A 25,119-nucleotide genomic window follows, 5' to 3' on the forward strand; every position below is an offset into this window, starting at 1 on the left:
TTTTGTATCAGTAGAGGTTATTTCCACAAACAGAACTTGAAAATGCAAAAGAGTTTTTCTTCAGGCTAATACTTTAGTGGTAGAACTGATTTTTGTAGATGACAGAGCTGTGCTCCCTTAGCTGTGTTCACTGGGAAGTAGCAGGTCTCTTTTTTTTTTTTTTTTTCCAGACAGTGTATTCAGGTTTTGAAGAATCCACCAAAAGGAGACGTGGAGTCTTTCCATGTTGTATTCTTGCATTCAGCTTAAATTAGAGATGTTATTTGGGTTCTTTCAGTTGTCTTAATGCTTTGTGTGATGTTAATCAGAGGCCTCAATCCATGTACAACCTGAGAATAACCCCAATTTAAGCGAACAGAAGAACCAGCCTCTTGATTCAAACAAAATAAAACAAAAATCCCCAAACCCAAAACTAAACCTACATATCCTACTGTTTATATGGACAACTTTGTGTGTGTTTTTTTTTTTTTTTTTTTCTGTCCAGACCTAGAAATACCTATTTCATTGAGTATTTCCCACACAGCACAACCAACCAGAGTGACAGAGGTCAGGCCTTGGCCTGCAGAGGAGGACTTGCTCTGCACCTCTCATTGATGACTAACACATTTTGAGGCTTTCACAAGAAATACTTCAATCAGCTTTAACTTAAGTACCTATTGCAGTCATGTAACAACAGTGGGGACTTCACATGAGCTACTTGAAGTTGTTGGTGTGCTCTAATGTTTTTACGTGTGCACAGTAGAAGAACACTTGTCCCTCCCTCCATTTACTACATAATGGCAAAATCTCCAATTTGGATGTGAAGTTTGACTGGAAACTAGCATCCAAGCAGTAAAATAAGCTAAATGTAGGATTTATGTAGATAATTTTCACACCATACCAGCCTTTCTAATATTCATGTCCAGCAGAGCTGCTGAAGGGGTCAGATGCTCGAACTGGTGAGGGACCTCTCCTGCATTTCATTGTGTTGCTGCAGGGGTAGTGGTGAATATTTGGAAAAAGTGATGAATTAGAGTGTAAAGTTTTCATAAGCTATAGGAGGAAGTAACAAACATGAGATGAAAAACTCAGAATAGGAAAGCCAAGGGAGGCTGTATAAATGGATAAAAAATATATCAATGTATATGCACGTGCTCAAAAAGAAAAGCCTTTATATTTTGTAATCTTAATGAAGTGAAACTTTTACAAAACAGTGTGATTGTGATGGATCATTCCTTCCCACATGCTTTTTCAGTTCATTGATTTGGGGCATGGTTGACTTCAGAAATTACCAGAAGCTCATGTTTTTCAAACATGTACTGCTGGCATGTCTTTAATTCTGTAAAGCAGACCATTGCTGTTGATTATTTAACTTCTACTGATATCTATAAGCTGTATCAGCACTGATATACATTAACAAAAACTCTAGCGCTCTCTCAGTGTTTGCCCATCACAATAAACCTTCGCTTTCGTCCTTAGCAAATAAGGAATAATATATTTCTCATTTTCTTGTACTGTGCTCTGCGAAGTCTCATTCCATGGTTGTTGAACTGAAACAAATAATCTGATTTCACTCATGACCCATCTCTGAAGCTACACTATAATAATTAAAGGCCCACGTTTCTTGGCCATGGAGAAAATGAGATTTAACTGAAGACCTATAGTGATGTAAACATAGTATTTTCTGGAACATAAAAAATGATTTTTGGATAATTGTGCAAAATCCATGGCCAATCCGTATCAATTTGTGATTCTGCATGTTAGTTCAAATCTCCTTGTATTGTCTGCTTCTTCGAAGCTTCTTCAATACCAGTGGCAATTTTTGAAATGGAAATGTGTACACTGATGCTTTGTGTTTAGGACAAATCAGCGCAAAGATAGATGACAATCTCTCATGGCAGATATTATGCCTTGTCAGTCCCTCCTTCTTTCAACATTTGCTGTGGAATATTGTAAGAAAAAAAAATGAGAACCGATAGCTAAGTGTGAGGAAGCATGTATGTTGAAATTCCCATGATGTAATTAAGAAATTGATTCTATTAGTGAAAACAACAGCTTTGGCTTTTTAAAAAGCACTTGTTTATTTCTCATGTTAATGCAACATCATTACTGTATTGCTTGATAAACTGAGCTAGAAATAGAGAAGGCTTCATTTAAAAATACATGAGATCTTCTATTAAAAATTTAAGACTGAACAAAATTAGTTCAAGAATTATTTGAATTCTGAAAGCTACTCATGTTTTATCTCCATTTTTACTTTTCCAAGAGAATTTATTAAAAAAACTTTTTGCGAGTACTATCTTTGCACCCCTCTGTAAATAAAGAGTAGGTTTTGGGAGACGCTGAATTATTCAGATGCTTCTTTAGTTGGAATAAGTATATTTTATGAAAGTATTGATTACAGTTAGAACTGTAGCAGTACTAGTAGCAGAACTAGTTTGTGAAGAGAGGGCTGCCATTGCAGGCGTGCCTAAGCACATGCGTATCTTCAAGCATGTCACTTAACGCTACTGAAATCTTCAGGGTTACTCCTGGGGTTAGATGCCGTCTTGGTCAAGGTGTTAATTCTTCATCAGGAAAGTTTGTTCTGATGCTTGTGATGCACTCAACCATTAAATTATAATTACCTTTTTTTTTTTTTTTTCCTGAGAATGTATGGGTGTCACTATAGGGTTAGATGCGTTTCTTTTGACTTTTTTTTTTGTCTGCTAAATGGGAAAGGGAAACTTGAATGACTAATCTTTGAAATTGAAGAAACTTCTATTACTCATTTGGCCATCGGATGTCACTAGAGTACAGAGAGAAAGTATTAGGTGCCGTGGAACTGATTTATGGCTTTCCTTGGCTGTTTATTTTGGAGTGGGAAGACTCCCGTCTTGCAGAGGCTTTCTCAGATCAGTAGTTGCCGCATCTTGGCCAGCTCCACAATGCCTGTGACTCTTTTAAAGTATTGAGCAAGAAAAGGTTTCGAGATCTTGCCCTGCTTCTGCAGGGGCATTGGCACCAAATGAAATGGGGGCAGAAGCAAGCAAGAGGTGAACAAATATACCACACAGTTCGGTCTTGGTATTTCTGTGCTCATTGCCGTGGAATACTTAGCAGAGGCCTTGAAAGCCACTTGTGTCCTTGCTGCAAATGTAGCTGTGGGAGTGCTTATTAGCTCCAGGGCCCTCATTTGCTTTCTGCTGTCTGGGTGGTGTTCTGCTGGCCGTGCTGCAGCCTGGACCTTTGCTCTATTGGATGCCCAGGTGCTTACTGATTCCACAGGTTGCTTGTGCCTTCCTGTGGGTGCTCTGCCTACAGTAGTTGAGGCTGAATTGGGGGAGTTTTGCAGGAGTTTCACAGTATCACAGTATGTTTGGGATTGGAAGGGACCTCAAAAGATCATCTAGTCCAATCCCCCTGCTGGAGCAGGAACACCAAGGTGAGGTTGCACAGGAACATGTCCAGGTGGGTTTTGAATGTCTCCAGGGAAGGAGACTCCACAACCCCCCTGGGCAGCCTGTTCCAGTGTTCTGTCACTCTCACTGAGAAGAAGTTTTTTCTCAAATTTAAGTACAAACAGGTTAACTGAAGAGTAGAAGAACCTCGCAAAGATGTTTGAGAACAAGATGGAGGCTCCAATGAATCTTTAAGCTGTAGGACTTTACAGTTTGACATGTGAAAAGTTTAGTGACTACATTGCTAATAGTAAGATTTGTTTTAATCTGTCATTATAACAAGACTTTGGGGCAGTTTTAAGGTTTAACTTCAACTTTTAGCTATTAGATGCTTGGTCCTGCTTGAACATCTTCCTTTCCATTGCTAATGGTGCAAAGCAGCTGTAATGAAGATAACAATTTGGCTTAAAGTGCCTTATAGAAAGCAATGAAAATACTTTAAACAGAAATATATTCTGCTTTTTCTGGATAATTTCTCTGTAGCATTACTGTTCCACTGATAATATGAAACACCTTAATTCTTATTGATGAAAATCTCAAAAATTAAGCTTTAGAGTCAGAATCACAGAATCCACTTTTCAGTGACTTGTAAAGGAAAGAGACAGAATGGAAGGCATCCTTTCTGTATTGACATCCAGAATCTGTTGGAAAGAGAAGTGAGAAATGTGACAGAAGATTTTATTTAAGCACTTGATAGGAAGAAACTTCGTAAAATGTTCTCAGATCTAGTTGCTTGAATGTGATTACCCTGATATGAAATAAAAATTGCTGTTAGGAGTGTAACATAAAAAAATCATCAGTTGCTAAGGGTATTTGGCACTGTGCTTTATAAAGGAAAGTCCACTATTTTCAGGTATTTCCAAGTAATGTTTTGTTTTTATCTCCCAAAAATTTCTGTCTAAGAACCTTTTTGTGGCTGGTGGGGAAGTGAGACTTCCCTGAGCAAGAAACTAAGTCCTTGTAATCTAGAAAAGGGGAAAGAGATTCTGAAACAGTGAAGTTCTTAAAGCACGGAAAACATTGGGGAAAAAAAATACAAACAGTGGCAAAAACCCCCAAAATGTCTGCAAAGCTGCAGATGATGAAATGACAGGAAAAGACTGATGAAATATAGAAGGTCTGAAGGAAAAAAAAAGTTTGAAGATGTGTGTTAATGGTAACTTAAAAGACTGTCCAACCAACTAGACTGAGAGAGAATTGGTTAGGCAGCTATTTGTGAATTTATTGCAAGTGTTTGCAGATCTGCTAAAAGTGATCTTTCTTCAGGTTTTTCCAATGCCCCACAATTGCGTGGCATAGTTTGGGGAAGTAAACAGTGGTACTGTCAGGAACAATCTGCATTGTTAAGAGATGAAGATTAGACTCTCTAACAGAAATGCTTTTGTCTGAGAGAAACATACGTATTTAAAGTGGATCCCAAGAGGCACAAATACAGCAGAAAGCCAACCTGCTCTGGAGGACTGGCTGGAGGTGGGACGTGGTGTTACTGATGTCAAGAACATTTTCACATTCTTCTAATGCAAAAATCTTCAGCAGGATTTTTAGAAGCATCCAGTTCATGACAAAACCACTTCAGGTACCTTGCAAGACCTCACAATATCAGATTACACCTGAGCAAAAGGAAGACTGTTTCTCTGGGCCAGTGTATGTGTGAATCTGTTTCTTTGTGTTGTCAGCTCTCTCTGCTGATAGAAATATTTTGTTTTTCCTGCATTTCACTCCTCTTTTCTAGCTTTGTGGATTCTTCAGCTGACAAGTAGGCAGAACTGACTATCTTGTTCTGGTTACCTGCATTTGTGTCTTAACTTGGGTGTGATCTGAACATAAGGACCAAGCAGGTGAAAATGAAGGGTTGAATTAATGTACCTCCTTACCTGATTCGAAATAAATGAAACAAAGTGCACTGCAATTTATTTTGAGCCCACCTCTATTGTTATGTCTATCCAAGGTTGCCTGAAATATTTTGGTTTTTGTTCAGTACTTTCCAAATGTGTTCCATATGGAATGAAATGACTCTCAGGTGTAACTTCATATTTGGAAGCAGAAAAGGAAGAAAATGAGCATTGCAGGACCTCTAAAAAATGGGTATCCTAAAAATATAAATATGGTCAAGAAAGGAAAATAGCTAAGAAAGAAAAGAGCTGATAAAGATATTCCTCTTTGAGAGGGTCAGAAGGTTTTATATTTCACTGAAAATCATAGATCCATATGATCCAGGAGGTAATGCTAGCAGGATGTAAATATTTACAGTGTAAAGATATTTTAGAATAACAACTTCCTTTTTGTGGAATGTTGACTTATGGATCAAAGAAAAAATTACTTGAACATACAGCAGAGTAGTGAACAATGCATTTATCATTTTTATAGGGAAAAGTGAATCATGGGATGTTTTGTTGTGCTTGGCTTCATTGGATTGTAACCACATGTTCCAGAAATAGGCATTTAAAAATATTGCATGTAGCTTTATTTACATATTTCTAAGTTATAGATATGACCTTTTCATATTGTGAAATATAATCTGGGTCTCCCTCAGTATTTGGATTTTTATTTTGATTAAAAGCCCAAGGTGGAATGAATGTACTGTGTGACTGAAATTAATCTGATTAAGCCTGAAATTGCTGGAGGAATGTTGGTGTGTGGACTGCAGGCAAATGCCAGAGATGGCCTTGATTTGAGGGAAATTGTGTCAGAGTAGCTTTGCAGGGCAAGCAGGTGTAGGATGCAATTTGTAGTAGTTACCTTGTGCTCTTGAAGCCAACTTCTGCTGTGTTTCTGCTTCAGTGCTCTCAGTGAGGATAACTATAAGTTTTGCTGGGAGGATAATGACAGTATTTTCACACAACTATTGGTTTCTGTTGTGATGGAATTTGTTTTATTCATTGTGCATGTTGATATGTGTGTGTGTATATATATATACAATATATGTGCATGCATATATACACACATATAAACGTCAAAGGTGTTTTATTCTAAAGCTAGTCTGTCTTCCAGAACAAAAAGGTACTGTTTTAGGAGATGCTGAGTTCCTCTGAACAACACTTTCAGTTAAAAGTTCTTATACTACTGAAATTACTTACGAGGTATTTTCTTGGCTTTCAGTAGAGAAATTATTCTTCTATTTCCTTGCGTAGGTTGGGATCAGAGGTAATTATTGAATAAAGTAGTAGAATCCAAAGGTAAGATAAAATTCCTTGCCTGTTTGAGGGCCATATTTTTAGGCATTCTTATAAGTTCCTTTACTAATTTCATTGGAAAGCACTGCATCTGAAGCTTTTTGTCAGTGACCAGCTTAATGGAGAGGTGTATAATTCTGTCCTTGGTTGTATCAAAATAAATACTTCACTTCTAATGGCTCTATTTTCAGAGAATTAATGTGGGTGGTATTTTTAAATTTTTTTTTCCTGTTTCACCAAAGGAATCATCTTTTTGTGATTCTAGATAACATTTCAGTTTCAGCTGAGAATATTACACAGTATTATGAGTGTTGGATATTTAGAAAAAAATCCAGTATTTTTCAAATAGCACAAAAAAGCTTAGAAAAATAAACATTTCTTGTCAGAATTCAGGTCCTAGTTCTTTCTTGAATAAGTGACTCTGATCATTGATGGTTAGCTGTAGTTACTATCTTTTAGCTCTAAATGTTAATGTTTGTCATTCTTGCTACCTCAGAAGGCAGATTTTTGCATGACTTTTAGGAACACAGATGTCAATGGCTTCTTACCTGTTGTATTCTAGTTTGCCCAGACCCAGTGCGTTGTGCTGGACCTGAGAGCAGTGTCCAGAGTAACCTTAGGGCAGTGTTAAGGAAGTTCCTTTTCCCTAGGTTTCCTATAGCAGGGGCTTAGGCATGGATTCCAGAAAGTCTTCTGAAATAATTTGTTTGTAAGGTACAGCATAGAGCAGCTCGAGCTGAGCACCTCCTGAAGGACCCTCAGCAGAAAAAATCTTGTTTTATTTTACCCCCACAATCCAAGCCCCCACCCTGTGTGTCACTCCATGTCCATTGCAAAATTAGAGTTTGGGGTCTCCCTGTTCTTTGTTGGAACTCTTCATTTTAGTCAGGTGGGCCTTCAATCAAAGTTCTGACCTTCAGTTGCTATTTTGTTACTGCAGCTGGAGAGATAAGCTCCCTGTATCCTATAGCTTGAAGACTGAGGCCTTTTTTTCCTAATGAAGCAGTAAGCTCAAAGGTTCACAGCTTGTAGAAGTTCCATTAAGCAAACTTAATTATGCGAAGTGTATTCTATATAAGCAGTTTCTAACCAAGTTCTATAAGAAGCGGTATACATAACAAATTCAATAAGCTGAGGCAGTCTACTCCCTAACAGGCAGAAAACCTGGGAGCCCCTGCTGTGGACAGGGCTCACTGCTTACCCGGGGCTTGGATTTGGGATGCTGCAGAGGCGTATGCCCTGGGGTTGTTGCTGCCTGGCCCCCAGCACCCTTTGTCCTTGTCCCCAGAGCCGTGCTGTGGGTTTTGGTGTGCTGGAGGTGCTCCCTGACCCCCAGTGCCTGCTGCCCACGTGGGTCAGCAGCGGGGTGACAGCTGGGGAACAATGGTGCTCCTACACCATGTTATTCTTCTGCTGGGACAGAGGTGAGGAAAGGACATTGTAGTTGTGTTTAACATAACCCCTTTGCTCTCATATCTACAGAATTTTAAATGACTGTTTGTTATTCGCATCTTTATTTTTATTATTAGAAGATAGAAGTGTATTAGTAAAACGATGAATGATGTGTTTGATTATTGTAGGTATTGATTGCTTGCACTTTGTGACAGGTCTGAAATGCACACACTTGAGAAAATCCAAGTAGATTTTATGCACTTTATACATTCAACTGAATTGCAAAGGTCTAAGGATTTGTTCAGGAAATCAGTTCAACGTGACATGTGTCTAAAAGAGCCGCTCTTCTGTTACATGTATTATAGGGATGGTTTATTAACTGAAAAACTATATCAACAACTAAAATGCAGTAGGGGATTTGTGTGAGATTGCCCTTTTGTCCTGCAAGCTGTGGCAGAAGCAGAAGTGTGAGTAAACTGCATGGAAAGGAGTGTTGAGCACAGCCTGGTAATCAAATGTTCTATGATATCTGACACTTACCTTGTGAGCAGGGCTGAAAGTCAAGTGCCTGTAATCAGCAGAGAAGTGTAGATGCATTTTAATTATAAATTAACTAGTCTAATTGTATTTGAGTTTTGTTGTGTGTGGTTTTTATTTTTATTTTTAATCGCATTAGGCCCTTTCTTGGCAAACAGAAGTGTTTTGTTTTTAAAAGGACACGTGTTTTGTACATTGTGTGAGTGCAGATGTGTCTCTCTGATTGGACCAGACAGCCCAGGCAAACCTTTGTCAGCCTCTTCACTCTGTGATTCGGATTTGGCACGTTGTTCTTAGGATTTTAGCCATGTGTTTTCATACTGTCTCCTGTACTGCCATTCATACCTGGAAGCAGCTTCCCACAGATCAGGCTGCCTCACTGCTCATCATCAGCCCCTCCTTACAGTGCTGTGGTCTTCTTGCACCTTTAACAAAAAGGAATTTTAAAAAAGCCAAAAGCAAAAACTTATTTTGCTGGAGAGGATGTGTGTGCCACTTCCAGTTGAGCTGCATTACTAGTTTTTTTCCCTATCTCATAGATTTTCTTTTGTCTCTTGTCCATATTAATCCCTTGATTTCCTCCACCCACCGATATATCTTTTTAATATTTTTTTCCTTAGTACACACTGGAAGAGCTTATTCTGTAAATGGTGTTTGTAGACAATAATGAGAAAAAGATGTAGTAGTATCCAAATTCCTCAGGATAAAGATTTTTCACCTGAAGGTAACACCATGCTAGAAGACAACTGACAGCCCTTGCTTGCTTTATTCTTGTGGATTTTTAAAATTTTCTTTTTCCAGTATAGGCCAAGATACTCACTTGTGCTTGTTGTTTCATGAGGGCTAGTGACCACTTGGAAGATCTTGTTGGAGCTGTGTTGGAAAATTATTTATTTTCAATTGCCACAACTTTCATGTTCTATTGCAGCAGAAACCTTTTCAGAGATGAAAGTATTACAGAATGCATTAAATCAAATTCTGTGCATTTTCTCATCCATGAAATCAGTTATATAAGGTGAGATGCAGTAGGTACCTTGTGAGTAACCTTGTACTATCTCCAGGTGATGTTTACAGGCAATGAGAAATGCATGGGGGCATTTGACAGTGACTTGAAAGTTGTTTCAATAAAGCCTATAACACTAATAAAATATTGAGAAGGACAGGAATAAACTAGGCAAATTGTGTCACTTTTTAAAATACACAAGTCATTTATCTATGAATACATGAATCTTATTCTTAGATTCTTTATTTTCAGATTAAGTGTTTTAGATCATGCTGCTTTACATTTAAAACGTCATGCCACAAGATTCATAGACGCTATAAATCTAAAGGAATTTTTTTTTTTACTGAAAGAAGGAGGAGAGGATTGGAAGAAAAAGCCATGATTTCATCAGTAGCCTTACTATTCAGCTTTGTAACAGGCATTCTACATCTGCTTGTCATTCAAAGAAACCCTAAAAGATGAATGGACAGCTCATTCATTATACAGTGCCAGCAGAGAGTCACGTAATTCAAGTAATATGACTAGTAGTGTCAGTTTGGCAAAAATCCAAGTTTTGAGTGATGGTCCTTAGATAAACTCAATGAATTTTATGTATGTTTTGTGTGTGTTCTGTTACTGCAGCATCTTTAACCCTTAAGGACAAAGGATACAAAGGAAATAATCCTGTAAAGTATTGAAAATTCATTTGGTGCTGAAGGAGTTTGGTGCTTTGTGGCAGCAGGTCCACTAGTTGTTTCACAAAAGAAAGAATGAATGTGTGTTGGTGACTTAACACTGATGATTCCAGTAAATCCTGGCATCTCAGAAAAGTACCAAGAGGAATACCAAGGCCAAGGTTGTCAAATCTAACCTTCTGATGGAAGAATGTGAAGTCTGTAGGAGAGACTTCTTCAGTAGTTATGGGCATTCGTTCATTTTAATTCTGGCTCCAGAAAGTTATAAATACTCTGCTTTCACAGAATCACAGAATTGGCTAGGTTGGAAAAGACCTCAGAGATCATCAAGTCCAACCCTTGGTCCAACTTCAGCCCATTTACTAGATCATGGCACTAAGAGCCATGTCCAATCTCAGTTTAAAAACCTCCAGGGACGGTGAGTCCACCACGTCCCTGGGCAGGCCATTCCAATGCCTGATCACTCTCTCCGCAAAGAACTTCTTCCTAATATCCAGCCTAAACTTCCCCTGGCAGAGTTTAAGCCCATGTCCCTTGTCCTATTGCTAACTGCCTGGGAGAAGAGACCAGTTCCCACCTGACTATAACTTCCCTTCAGGTAGTTATAGAGAGTGATGAGGTCACCTCTAAGCCTCCTCTTCTCCAGACTGAACAACCCCAGCTCCCTCAGCCTCTCCCCATAGGTCATGTGCTCAAGTCCCTTCACCAGTCTTGTTGCTCTTCTCTGGACCCGCTCCAGCACCTCAATATCTTTCCTGAACTGAGGGGCCCAGAACTGAACACAATACTCCAGGTGTGGCCTCACCAATGCAGAGTACAGGGGAAGGATCACTTCCCTTGTCCTGCTGACCACACTATTTTTGATACAGGCCAGGATACCATTGGCCTTCTTGGCCACCTGGGCACACTGTTGGCTCATGTTGAGCTTGCTGTCAATCAGTACCCCCAGGTCCCTTTCTGCCTGGCTGCTCTCCAGCCACTCTGTGCCCAGCCTGTAGCGCTGCAGGGGGTTGTTGTGGCCAAAGTGCAGGACCCGGCACTTGGCCTTGTTGAACTTCATCCCATGAGAATCAGCCCATTTTTCCAGTCTATCCAGATCTCTTTGCAGAGCCCTCCTGCCTTCCAGCAGGTCGACGCTGCCCCCCAACTTGGTGTCATCAGCAAATTTGCTGATGATGGTCTCAATCCCCTCATCTAAATCATCAATAAAGATGTTAAACAGGACTGGACCCAACGCTGACCCCTGGGGGACACCACTAGTGACTGGCCACCAGCTAGATGCAGCCCCATTCACCAGTACTCTCTGGGCCCGGCCCTCCAGCCAGTTCTTAACACAGGAGAGAGTGCACTTGTCCAAGCCACGGGCTATCAGCTTTTGAAGGAGTATATTATGGGAGACAGTGTCAAAGGCTTTGCTGAAGTCTGGATAGGGAATCTGTGTTTTACTTGTTGCTGCTGAGACTTTTTGCTACTTTAATGTGTATGGGATTAAAGTTGCAAATGCTTTGTTGTCAAAGTTCTAACTCATGACTGTGTTTTGATTAATAGCATTCAGAACAAATCCTTGATACAACGTGCTGGTTAATATTAAAAGATGTGTCAAAACTTTGGAAGAATTTGTATGCATAATTTACAAGCATGTATTTATACCTGGATTGCTTCTGATATCCAAATCAATTAGCAGTTCCAAACAACAACAACAACAACAATTCTGTGGTGTGTGTGTTTTTTTTTTTTTCTTCTTTTTTTTTCCAGTAATTATTTCACTGAAGAATATGTCTTTATGCAATTACTCTGACATGAGCTTCTAATCTAGAATGAGAAATATGTGCTCCTTTATCATAGGCTGGTTAAAGTTGTGTCATTGCTCAACCTTGAAAATGAAGCAGCTCTCCCCAGCTGGCAAAATGAAGATTTCATGCTTGTTTCTAACTCTGAATCATCCCCAGGCATTGCAGCTTAAAATCAAAACTCTATTGTGCATGTACAAGATTTTAGTTTGTGTTTACAGGAACCCAACAGTTGGTAGTTTTTTTCAGTCTTCAGGCATGTGCTTATATTTGAAATATTTATAATTTATTTTTCTGCTGGTATGCCTACAAAATATTGTGCAACAAAATAGTGATTTTGATGCAGCAGAAGTGAAAGGATTGTTACTTAATTGTAATGAGCTGTACGTAATGCTCCTTTTAATCTTTGACCAATGTAGCGATCTAAACATCCTGAATGCTTACAAACACAGCCTGTTACTTTTGATCATTAAAATATAGCAATACTTTGATATATCTGTAAAATAACTTTTCTGCTTGTGGGACTCGAGGGAGGGGAGAGGTTGGTTTGTGCTAGAAGATGCTTCATGGCATTTCTGGTGGTCTGCCCCTATTCGTGATAGTTTTGGTGTCACAACTGAAATCAGTGTGTTAAATTCATCACCCAGATGTTCTAGATTGAAATCTGCGGGCACACTGGTGCAATCTTATTTGGATGTGACCTTTGGAGAATAATTCTACCATTTTGAAGACGCCCATAGAAACTGAAATTTGGGGAAAACTGAGTGGTGTAAGAAAAGGAAGAACAAAAGGTCATGTCGTGAAGCAGTTGAGCTGGGAATGTATGTGGTGTGCAGCCTCTAGAGTGCTGATGACAGTGGAGGAGTTCTGGTGTCAGAAGAGGCAGAGAATTACACCTTGTTTGAGTTGCATCAGTTGGGAGCATGAGTGAAAAGAGCACACCTAGTACTGATGTGCAGACACTGGCAATCTTGCAGAGAAAGGTCCTTCATCTGATCATTTAAACTTGCCCTTTCAGTTCAAAATGGGCTGTGTTAAATGCTTAGTTATCTCCCAACTAAATTGTAAGGCTGAATTAATCTGTATAATAATATTCAAGGCAGCTAAATGTAAAGCACTACTGGAATGCGAAGATGGCGTTAATAAAGTTGCCCTTTGAGGAGGAGGGTGGCGTGACCAACACCTCCTTCCTTGCCCTGCGGAAGGATGGAGAAGGGGGTACGGAGGTGATGGTTTCTGGGGTGTCCCTGAGCTGCGTTCAGCCGTGTGTGTGCAGCTCAGAGGTGACAGCGGTGCCTGTCAGGCGCTGTGCAGGGCTACGGTCACAGGGGTGGCTTGGGGAAGTAATAAGGATTACACCATCCATACAGTCTGGTTAGTTGTTGTGTCTGTAATGTAACTCTACTGCCTTCAGTTTTAACAAAACAAAAAAATTATATACTGTTTTCCCAGCCTAATTAAAGCCCACAAAGCATGTAAGTAACCTTGCATTTTAAGAAATCAAAGTGAAAACTTGTCAGTATTACCAGAATAATGTAATGTGTCCAGTATTTTCTATGGGAAAATAGGAGGGGAGGGAAGCCTTGAAATCTGTATCTTGTTTTTACTCATATAAAGTAAATCTCTTTACTTGAACTTGTTTATTAGAGGTGTAAGATTTGATGTGTGTGTGCTTTCACATTTAATATTTCCTTAATATCTAAAAATTTACAGAGCATCAGTGATATTTTCTTTACTCATATAACTATAAACTAAGGCAGCATCAGAAAATGGTACCAGGGTCAGGAGGTGCTTTACAACCTCTAGATTGTGATGTATAACTCTGGTAGTTATCCTTCTAGCTTTCACTGGATTTTTATTCCCCTTCCACCCCCATTTTGGTCTCACTGTTCACCAGTCAAAACTATTTTCTTAAAACAGAAATTTCTGCTGACATGTCAGCTTCAGACTGTTACAAAGTTATAATTTAGTGTCACAATGGTGGATTCCCAGCAAGGTCTTGCTTAAGACAAGACTCAAGACAGGTAATAAATGGATTGACTAGCTGTATTGCACAGCTCTGATTATGATGTTATCTACAAAATCAAACTTCTTGGGGTTTGTAGCTGTATGCAAAAAAAAGAAAAAAAGGCACATTTGATATCTTTACTGTTGATCCAACGTGGCCCAGAGGTGCCAAGTCATGTGAGTAAAGGACTGTGAATATAGTTTTGAATGTAACCATGCACAATTTCTTCTTGTGTAGCAGTGTATTTTAGACTCCTTGTTTTTCAGTTATCTTTCTTGCCTTGGAATATTTGAAGATTGCTAGTCATGTAGGAAGGATAAATACAAAGCTCTATTTGTACTTATAACTGATTTTTTTTTTTTTTTTTTTTTTCCTAAACAGGAGTGAACATCTGCACAGATGCTCTCAGTGCAAGGTTGCTAAATACTGCGGTAAATCTTGTCAGGTATGATGAAAAATAACAGCTATAAAGGGTTGATGAAAACTGGCATTTGAATACTTTATTTACAGGGGCTCCATACATTTTGCTCATTGTCGTACCTCCACACTGCAATTTATAATTCTTAGCTATGGGTAGAATGTGTAAACATTCTGCCTTGTTTTGAGTATTTTTTGGTTACAAATACAAGATTATAATCAGCGCAATAGACAAAGCTAAGCTGAAACATGTGGTATTTGGGTGTGCTTGGTTAGAGGGTGAGGAATAGATGTTCAGCTTTGCTGGCTGTAGACTGAAGGCTCCAAGTCAATTTTGCAGTAAAACAAGAGTATTTTTTTATTATGGCAAAGTATATATTCCAGTATTTTAAGAGGAAATAAGGGGCAAGCATGTGCATGGAAGAGAAGGCCTTGGGCAAAACTGCATCTCTGAGGAGGTTCTCAAGGAGATGGAGCCAGGTTCTTTGCAGTGCTGCAAAAGTTAAAGCAGAGAGGTTCACATGGGACATCAGAAAAAGCTGTTTCACCCTGCGGGCAGCCAAGAGGTGGAACAGGCTGACCAGAGTGTTTGTGTCATCTGCATGCTTTGAGGGGTTCAAGACCCCACTGAATTAAACTCTGAGCTGGGTGTGACCCCAAACCTGACCCTGCTTTGCAACCTAAATTACCCTGTAATGCTATGAAACAATTCTTACAGGTGTTCAAGCCTAAAACCTTAGCTTTTATATTTGAATTGTATTCTCACTTAACCATATGTGCAGAAGTTGGCAAGACTTGGTACTGAGTGGGCATGCCAGGGTAAATGACTGTGTAAGGTCTAACACAGCAGAGAACCAGGCACCTGAGATTTGAACCATGAGAGTCACCTTACAGAACCCTAGAGTTTTTAAATTATTCGTCTTAGCTTTGCGTTGTGATTTTTTTTTTTTCCCTAAATAGAGAAAAATTAAGAAAACCAACTAATGGTCAAAACAGACTAATAGTGATACTCTATTAAATGTATATGTGTTTAACTTAAGTTCTTGACATTCATATGATCTTTCACATAACATGTGCTTTTATAAACAGTTCTGTGTTAGTATAAAGTGCAGTGTTCTCAACATGCCGGATCCCCCTCCTTTTTGGGTTTAAAACATATGGAGAAGGAAAGGAAGAAGATATGTCATTTTGATTCATTGTGTGGCAAGTGTGTGCAACGTACATTAGGTGCTTACTGTAGCATCAATAATAGTGCCACAGGTAGATTTACTGTGAGAGATCAAAAGGAAAATATGACTGAAGAATAAAAAAGACCAGAGTGTTTGTAAAGTAAGTTTAAAACAAATATCTGCTAGGAGAGTTACTGGTAAAGCATCTTTTGGCAAACCTCTAGTGTAGAATGAAACTGTGCTGGCACTGACCTGCACAAGCAAATCTGCAAGATGTAATGAAAGACCCTGTTCCAGCTTAGGTGTAGTAGCAATGAAGGGTGGAAATTGGGCTTCTCCCTGGGGAAAGCAACGTATGTGAACGTGATTTAAGGATTCACACTGGTTAGCCTGGAGCAATCCACATTTGTAGGCATTGATTTTGGTGAGACAGGCTACTGCTGCTAAAGGTAATCTGCACTTGAAATGCTGAATGTTTACTGTTATGTAATATCTTGAACTGTTAACATCAATAAGTTACTATTGAATTAATATTAGACAGTATCCTATGATAATTAAATAGCAATTGAGACTAACTGAAAAAAATGTTATTTTTCTAGTCAATATAGTGAATTTATTTGGCTTGATGACTCAGTGCAGATGGTCCAGATAAAACTGAGACCAGCCAGACCTATTTGCTTTTGAGAACTGTCCTCTAATTTGTATTTCTCTTGATAAGCTAACTAAGCTATTGTGCAGCTCTGGTTTTATAGCAGCTGTCAGCACAGCTCTCCTTGGCCAAGGCAGAGGCTTTGTGCTCTGCTTAGCCTCTGTAGCTTTAGTGCAGTTCATTAATATGTGCACTTCTAATTGAACTAATTGTCGAACAAACTAAACAGCAGGGTGTTGAATGAAATTGCAGTTTGCACATTTTAAAATAAGTGATATTGGCAGAACAGTGCTATTTTATAAATACAGATAACTTCAAAATGCAAATTGTGCAGCTGGATTTACAACTTACACTTAGTTTTGATGTGTGTTAAATGAATATTACAACTCAAAACACTTAACTTACGCTTAAAAACTGTTATTTTTTTTGGAGCTTCCTGGTTGCTACATTAAATGAAACCAGAATTAATGTACAAATCTGACTTTAAAAAAAAAAATGTTTTATCTTAACCCTAGTTCAGCTACTTAGATTAAGGTGAATTTGTGAAAGAAACTTCAAAGTGAAGGCAGCAGGGGATTTCTATGTTAGGATGGACACAAATGAGACATGTTTAAAGCTGAAAATATTTTGTGAAAATATTCATTTGATTTAAAATGTCAGGTGGCTAAGGAAAACTGTCTTTGGGCTAACCTGTATGAGAAGAAACAGTCTTTTGAAAGATGTTTCCCTTTTTGTAACTTCCTGTGAGAATTGCTGTCCTTTAAGGAGATACGTGGGCAGAGCCTGAACAAAACTATATGGGAGTTACAATTTCCACTTTGTTGAAATTTCCATAATATCAATATTGAAAATTTCAGTTGAGTTGTGCCAAATTTCAAAATTTCATTTTTATTTTTCAGACCAGTTGAAGGAGTTTGCTTTCCCTTTTACCACTTTAATTTACTTCAAAAAATATTACAAATGTGGGACTGGGAGTTACCACAAGAGATCCTTTGGACTGATGTTATTCAACTTGATCTTGAAATCAAAAATATGTAGACCTTTTGCTTTTAAGCATGTTTTCCATTGGACCTCATTAACTTTTGCCCTGTTTGAACACTTACCTGTTGTAGCCCCTTTCCCACTTGTTGATGCTTAGTTTCCTGGAGCTGTCTTCTAACAGTGTTGTCTTGGCTGGACATCCCTCCAAACGCAGAATTGCCATGTCTGCTGTTCCTCATAATTGCTTCTGTGATCTCCCATGGCAATGTTTATTACTTTTGTGCATCCTCATAGACTGGGGACCAGTGATATAGATGATAATCCCTGACAAATGGTAGAGTAATTTCAGGCAGAATTCACAATGTGCCATTATCAAACATTATTGGAATGGCTTAATAAAAAAAAAATTGTTTGAATGATCCTGTGGAAATGACAAATAATGTCTTTTTAAGAAATCAAAAACCTTCCAATGGAAAAATATCCTACTTTGATTTTTTTTTTTTTTTTTTTTTGTAATGACCTCCAGTCTTTAACTGCTTTTTATTAGCACATTAATCTGCTGGAAACATTTTTTTTTTTTTTTTTTTGATTCTGCGTAGGAGACAAGGGAAGCCTTTGTTTTATAAACATTGGTTTAGGATGTTTCGTAGGGTTAGGGATTATTGGGAGGCAGGGGTAGCATATCTCTGTGCGAGAATGGGCACACTTTGGCCAAACAGCTCAGCTAAAAATATGCAAGACCTTGCAGACAGATGCGAGGGGTCTTTGCCATGCCCTGGGCCACTTGGGGCTGATCCTGGACCTGGGTTGTCCAGTGAAACCCGGTGCTGCACTGGTGTTTTTGTGGGGCTCGTCTGGGGGGCCAGCCTCTCAATCTGCCACCAGTAAACAGCTGCACTAGCTACTATGGCATGTGGGTGCTGAGCCTTTACTTTTTGGGTAAAGCCAAAGGAACTGCACACCAAGCTTGGATGGGAGACAATGGTTTGGGAGGAGATAAGCAGGAGGGATGTTCTTTCTGAGTTACTAAGTGTAGTGAAGCCTGGAGGCGGAGGGCTGGGTACTGCCCTGCACTATGTACTCATTTTTGTCTCTTTCTGATAGTGTTCGTTTCTAACAGGGGGAAAAAAAAATCTATTGGAAAATGGGAAGGTCTTCCCTGTTGGGGAGGGAGAAGGGTCATACCAGGTGGCTGTACCTCTGCAATGTAGTATAAATACTCCAGCTGGATATGGGATATAAAAACCTTGACTGAAAGTCAGGTTATGCAGAGTTAAGAAAACTGCCCACGGAAAACTGCCAAACTAATGTAAGCCCAACAATAATTATTGTGAGAGACAATAGTAGGTCTCTCCAGCGTTACAAATCTTCATGGTTTCGTATTGTTTTGTACTTTTAATCATTGTTTTATTGGTAGTGAGAAGACATATTGTTGAATTTCATTATACTTAATGCATTTGGAGCTTTTCTATCTCTCCCCAGCCAGCTGGGAGGCAGCAAATGCAGTCCCTGTTCCAGCGCTCCTCCTGAAGGGGGCTCAGACTTAGTGCTTTCTGGCGTTGGTTTCAGCCTGAGTACTGTTCTGCAGAAGACACTTCTCTGAACTGTTCTTCTCACATGGGAATGCATCTCAAAGAAACGTGGCATATGATGCTATGTGGTACTGCATATTTCATCTCATTAGGGCTTTACTGGTTGGGTAAGCTATTAATCATTTTGATGTCACCTCTAACATGTTTGAAATTCTTTGCAACATGTACGCGGGGAAAAAAAATGTAAAATAAAGGCTTACTCCAAAGAAGAGTTTTAGTTTAAGTGGGATAAAAATGCCAATATAATTACATTACACAGAGTGATGTCTGGACATTTACAAGCATGACCTTGTTTCTTCTAGACAAGAATAATTCTATTCAGCACTAGATACTTAACTTTAATTTGTCAGACAGTGTGTGACACTAACTGTATTTGGATTAATGTCTTCTTGGTGTCATTTTTTCCCCTTGTAGAGTTATGGATAAAGGAAATGAAATCACAAATCTCCCATGTATCTGAAAGAAAGAAAAAGTCCAATTTATTTATTATGTGTAAGCCAAAGGGGAAAACAACCTGAATGAAATAAAATACATGATACTGTTGCTGAAACCTTGTTACCTGAAACAATTTCCCCACTTAAATGAAGCTTAAGAAAAAAAATTGTGATAGCATTTGTAATCTTTGAAACTAACATGTCAGCGTCTACAGGTGTGATGTGCACTTGTACCTTTCCCTGCCATTCCCTTCTGTTTTTTTTTCACTACTGAACATATAATTTCTTTGTATTAGACATTTTATCATTTTCTGTGTGGCAGTTACCTAACAGAAGCTGTTTTCTGAGTTAGGCTTTTTTTTTTTTTCTTTTTCTTTCTCCTTACTGTGTTATCTATGGGAAAATGTCACCTTCAGAAACCCTTGGTTATTCTGAGTTCTTGTCATTGTAGCAATTTTTTGTTGTGCCCTGTGTTTTCAATTGGCTTTTAAAAAGTATTTGAAACAGCTGGGTGCCTTCAAACATACACTGTGATTATATAAATAAAATGTGCAAATATGTACTATGTTAATGAGATGGGCCTGGAGTTTTTGTAAATTTGACATAGAATTTTCGGCTTGTGAAGACAGAAGGAAAAAAAGAAAAACGTTGATCAGAAATTGACCGTCTTTTCCAACATGTTACTTTAGCTGAAGAATCATTTCTCTTCCACACTGGTTTGTGGGGAATGAGGAAGTGGGGAAAATGAGACTTATTTCACTATATAGCAGCTTTTCTTCACCTTGTCATCCTGTCTCTTTTCTGCAATGGAAGTGTTAGTCTTTGGCTGCTACTCTGATGAAAGTGGCCCTTGAAACAAAAATTGCAAGTTCAGGTAGAACATGCAACCAAAATATTTCTCTTTTGATAAATTTTGATTACAGTGACCGTTCCGGGTCTGAACTCTGCAAATGTCATCACTGGTCCTCCTAGCTGTGAACATAAATGCCTTACCAGTTCAGGGATCTTTGGGAATGGTTTCTGCAGCATGGAAAACTTGACCATTGTTTTAGAGAATCTGCATTTTGGTAAAGTGTATAGACTCTGAAGGCCTATGTGGGCTTGATTGCAGTGTGAACACATGCCTGGAGTGTTGTGTATGTTGATGGAATTAGGATAGTAGAGGAAACATTAGCATCCCTTCTAGTTCTCTCCAATCTTGTGAAATATGCAACTCCATCTCTCCTTGCCAGAAGGAAATGAGAATCAGAGCCCCTTTATTTATCTAATAAAAATTTCAGCTAGCTGGAATGGTGATACCAATTTGAACTAAGCTGATAATGCCATTTATAGCATGTTGTATAAAGAAAATAATTTGTATAGCAGGAACATGGGACAAAAAATGAAGGCATTTCTTCCAGTTTTCTATACAGCTTTCATTCTATCTCTACATGTTAGGATCACAGAATCATAAAATCATTTTGGTTGGAAGAGATCTTCAGGATCAAGTCCAACCATAACCTAACTCTAGCATTAAACCATGTCCCTATGAACCTTGTCTAAATGCCTTTAAAGAGCTCCAGGGATGGCAACTCCACCACTTCCCTGGGCAGCCTGTTCCAATGCCTCACATCCCTTTCCATGAAGAATTTTTTCCTAATATCCAATCTAAACCTCCCTTGGCACAACTTGAGGACGTATGTTCCTTTTTGTGCATTAAAGATGTCAGATAAAATGTTAAAAGTATGATATGAATTATGTTGTCAGACTGCAGCATGAAGTGAGGTTTTTATCACAAAAGAACTGGACTGGGAACTTGACCATACAGTTTTTTTGTGTTGTCTTAGGTTTTCTTGAAGGTGAATTTAGATTCTGGGATAGGATAATGGTGATACTTTTGTGTCGTGACCCCACACCACTGTAGCTCCAGTGTCCGCATTATCAGTTATGCAATTAGTAACGTTAGAGGAAGGAATAGTGTGATGGAGTTGATTTGAGTGGATTAACCCAGCCTGTCCCTTTCTGCAACACTCATGTCACAGCTGCGCTCTTAGACTGTGCTGGCAAAGTGTGTGTGCTGGTGTTTCTTTGGAAGTCAGCATCCAAAGTTGCCTGTGTTGGAGGCTGCCAAAATCAGTGGACCTGAGTACCCAACGAAGGTCCCCTTCCCAGTCCTTTGGAGCTGACTTTTGGCTCTGAAGCCACCCCTCCCAGCCTGGATCAGTGGCTGTGATGCTGCTATGGTTCTGGATCCCCAGGTCCAGCCCATGGTGAGGCTGAGCATGTCTGTGTACATATATAAATAGAAGTAACTATATATATAAATATATGCGTGTATGTATATAAGTAGTATATATGTTATGTAAAATAACATGCAGTTTTTTCTTTCTCTTCCTTTTAAAAAATATCCTGCTAGAAAGAAGCTTGGCTGGACCACAAGCAAGAATGCAGGTGTCTTAAGAACATCAAGCCTAACTTTCCTCCGGATTCTGTCAGACTTGCTGGCAGGATTGTTTTTAAACTAGTAAGTTATACTCTTCTAAATTTATTCAGTGTAGCACTTTCAGATAAATATTTTTTCACTCTACATTTTTAATGTAATTAAAAGCTAGAAAGCTGAAGTGACTGGGCTTGCTGAAAAAAATTGGACTGCCTGTTGCATTACAAGATTGCTGATTAATTTACAGAAATGCTCAAAGGATCAAGAGATACTAAAATGGACATAATTAAGCCCGAGGGACCAGTTTATCGACTTTCTCTTCCTATGATTATGTGGTAGCATTCTAAACTTATTTCTGCCTAGAAGGGAAGCGCAGAGGGATGCTCTTTTTCTTTGATATTACTGAAGTTATGGGGCTTTTCCATTAACTTTGCTGGGAACTTCATTCAGCCTTATTTGGATTAGTAGTAAGGACAGAAACACTGTTGGCTACCCCTTCCATTAGAGGGCACAGTGCCATGCCTTCAGTGTTGGGTTCTCTTAATCTCAGTTACTTTTTTTTTTCCTGAACTCTCTTAGAAGTCCTGGGTGTCTGACATTCCCATGGCTTTGATTAATTTATGTGGACTAAATTTTCTGTTAGGTTAAGCAGCTTACGACTGTGTGGGATTGTAAATCAAAAAGGATTTGCCCATATTTTTTGCTGGCCCTGCCACAGTGCTGACTGTCTTGGATAAAAACATGTGCATTTGTTGTGGTCTGAGGGGATAAAATATTATTTAATATCTTAATTTATATGTTGTTGGGAAGACCGTGTACATGACTGTTTTTAAAGGGCAAATATGTACCTAGCTATACTGTGCATTAATTATAGTCACATGAAATCTGAGACTGCTAACCTCATAAATTGCTTTCAATTATAGTGTAAAGGGCCAAAGTAATTACTAAGGGTAAGCTGCTGAAGTTAAAAAAAGTGTTGTAACGCTGAGAAAAAATTAGTATTTTTATGATAGCTTGCAGCAAATATGGAATGACCAGATTTATGTTGATGCTATTAGCCTTACCTAATTATTTTACAGGCATATCACATTGAATAATCAATCCTGTAGAGTGTTTTCAAGATAAAACAAGCTATGTAAGTGTTATTTATCTCTTTTTCTCCAGCTTAGACAATCAGTATGCCTGTCTGAGAGACTCTACTCTTTTTCTGATCTTCAGACAAGTAAGTAATTGCCAACCATATTGGAGGAAATGCTTCCAAGTTTTGCTTAACAGAATGACCATCTGATTTTCTTGTAGCTTGCCTTCTGAAGGTCTGCTCTGAAGAATAACAGCACCAAAACAAAACCTGTGAAAACGTCATGAAGGACAAAACGTGTGTCATTTTTGAGCAAAACTCCCACCTGATTTCTTAGCTTTAATATTTTTTTTCTCATTTTACAGTGTACATTTTACCTGATCGGTTTTTAATTTACCTGATGTCTGCCTTATTTACACACAGTGGCAACATTTTTATATACATACGCAAAACCACATATATTTGAGATTTACTTGAAAAATATTTGTGTTATTGCATAAAGTTCAAAATAATTTTCAGAAAAAGGGAAAAAATCTAAAATTTACAAGGCATATGTGTATGTCTTTCTACCTGACCTATCAATGGGGAATAAAAAGATAAAATTGCACAGATATTATTTTTGTGGTTTCACAAGTTTCAACTGATTCAGTTAGGCAGGGATGCTCATTAAAATACTGCACAATTTACAGATGATGTTGATAAGGGTTTGCTTTCCTTTGATGCTTGGTAGAATCCATAGGAAAGTCAGAGAAGCATTTTCATTAGAGGTCTAACTATACAGGGGAAAATATTTCATTGGAGGGAATCACCTGAACTAGAAATACAGGCTGTGAACTTCTGAAGCAAAAGAACTTCTCAGGAAGCATCTGTATAATAGAAGATAGTGTTTCAACTCTTATTATTTTTTTTTTTCCCGTGGAAGTCCAAATATTTGAAAATTGTTGTTGTCACTAAGCTGTCTTAGTGTCCTTTATAAACTGTTACTTTTCAATTTTACTTTATATGCATAGGTGATTTTCAGTGTGGTGACATATAAACTGAATAAAAGCATACAAAGTTTCATACACTTATCAAATACTATGTTTTCCACGTGTTATCAGTGGCCTGAGGTGAGCATAATCACTTCATTAGAAAATAAGGCGCTATGTTTCTTTCTGCTTCAGGATCTGTAAAGCATGAATAATGGTGCTTTAGTACTTAATAAAGTGATATTTGCTTAATATTCTTCCATATCCATGGCATTTATAACCTGCTGTGTATGAAACTACCTTTGTCTCTAAAATACTTTGCCTTTTGATCTGCCAGCACAAAGTGTTTCTGACACATCTATGGAGAATACAGTATAAATATACACACTGCTGCAAAGGGAAAGGTGCTGCTGCATAAACTTATAAGCATATTTTAAATGTTACAAACCCAGATGCCTAGTTTTTGTATGTAATGTCTTGCATCTGCTTTGTCTGTTAGCTTTTGATCTTTAACTCACCATTGTATTCATATGACTTGGCAGTAGCAACCTGATAAACTCTTCTGAGTGTTGATAGGTAGCTGTCACAAAAATGACAAATGTCCACCCTCTGTCTAAATTGCCCTCTGTCAAGATTAATTCTGGGACTGTAAATGTCTAGACTGTATGGCTGCCATTGGATACGTTCAAAATGTTGGTGAAAGGTTCTGTTCACAGCTTGATATACTTTTTTTTCTCTCCTTACCCTTAAGATATTGAGCAGTTAAGTGAAGAAATGAAAGATGCCCTCAGGCACCTTGCACAGACATTGCAACTGTATCTGAAAACAGAGATCCAGGATGCATCTTACTTGCCACCTGCAGTTGACTTTTTTCAGATCTTCACAAAAGTAAGTGTTAAACCGTGATTACTTGGCAACTCATAAATTATCCTTTCAGTGTGTTCTTGATTTATTTTTTGAGTGGGAGTTCAGAAGATACATCCAGAATGTGATATATGGCAAAGTGAAATAAAACTTTTTTTTCTATTCAGACACTATTTAAGCAGAAGTATAGCTTGTATATAATTGTAACACTTCAAAATTCAAGCAGTTGCCAGAGGATATTTTTTCTTTTACCTTTTTAAATTATCATGTTAAAGCTCTTGGGGAAGAAAAGTTGCCTTAAAAAAACAAACCAGTTCAAAAACAACTGAGTCAATCAACCTAAGTGATTTTTCCACAGTGATAACGAGCATATAACATCACCCTTCAGCCTAGAATTTTTCTGCAAGTGCAATCTCTGATATTTGCAGATATACTCCCATTCTGTTTTGTTATTTAGTGCTGGTTATTTAGTGCTGGTGGGTGTTCTTGACAATACTGTGTCCCATCAACTGCTTTCTCAGGGGACATGTGGATCATCTATTCTAAAAGGCT

At 38.4% G+C, this 25,119-nt stretch overlaps 1 protein-coding gene across 3 annotated transcripts in view; it reads left to right on the forward strand.

The window, feature by feature from the left end:
• SMYD3 (SET and MYND domain containing 3) overlaps positions 1-25,119 on the forward strand; it is a 404,221-nt gene that overhangs the window by 32,420 nt on the left and 346,682 nt on the right. For all 3 annotated transcript variants that reach the window (XM_071806198.1, XM_065835829.2, XM_065835830.2), the window contains exons 2-5: positions 14,378-14,441; positions 21,634-21,741; positions 22,822-22,879; positions 24,455-24,591. In XM_071806198.1, coding sequence (XP_071662299.1) covers positions 14,378-14,441; positions 21,634-21,741; positions 22,822-22,879; positions 24,455-24,591 — 367 coding nt within the window. The remainder of the gene's footprint in view (positions 1-14,377; positions 14,442-21,633; positions 21,742-22,821; positions 22,880-24,454; positions 24,592-25,119) is intronic.

This window comes from Patagioenas fasciata, chromosome 3, assembly GCF_037038585.1.
Source record: "Patagioenas fasciata isolate bPatFas1 chromosome 3, bPatFas1.hap1, whole genome shotgun sequence".
Taxonomy (NCBI): Eukaryota; Metazoa; Chordata; class Aves; order Columbiformes; family Columbidae; genus Patagioenas; species Patagioenas fasciata.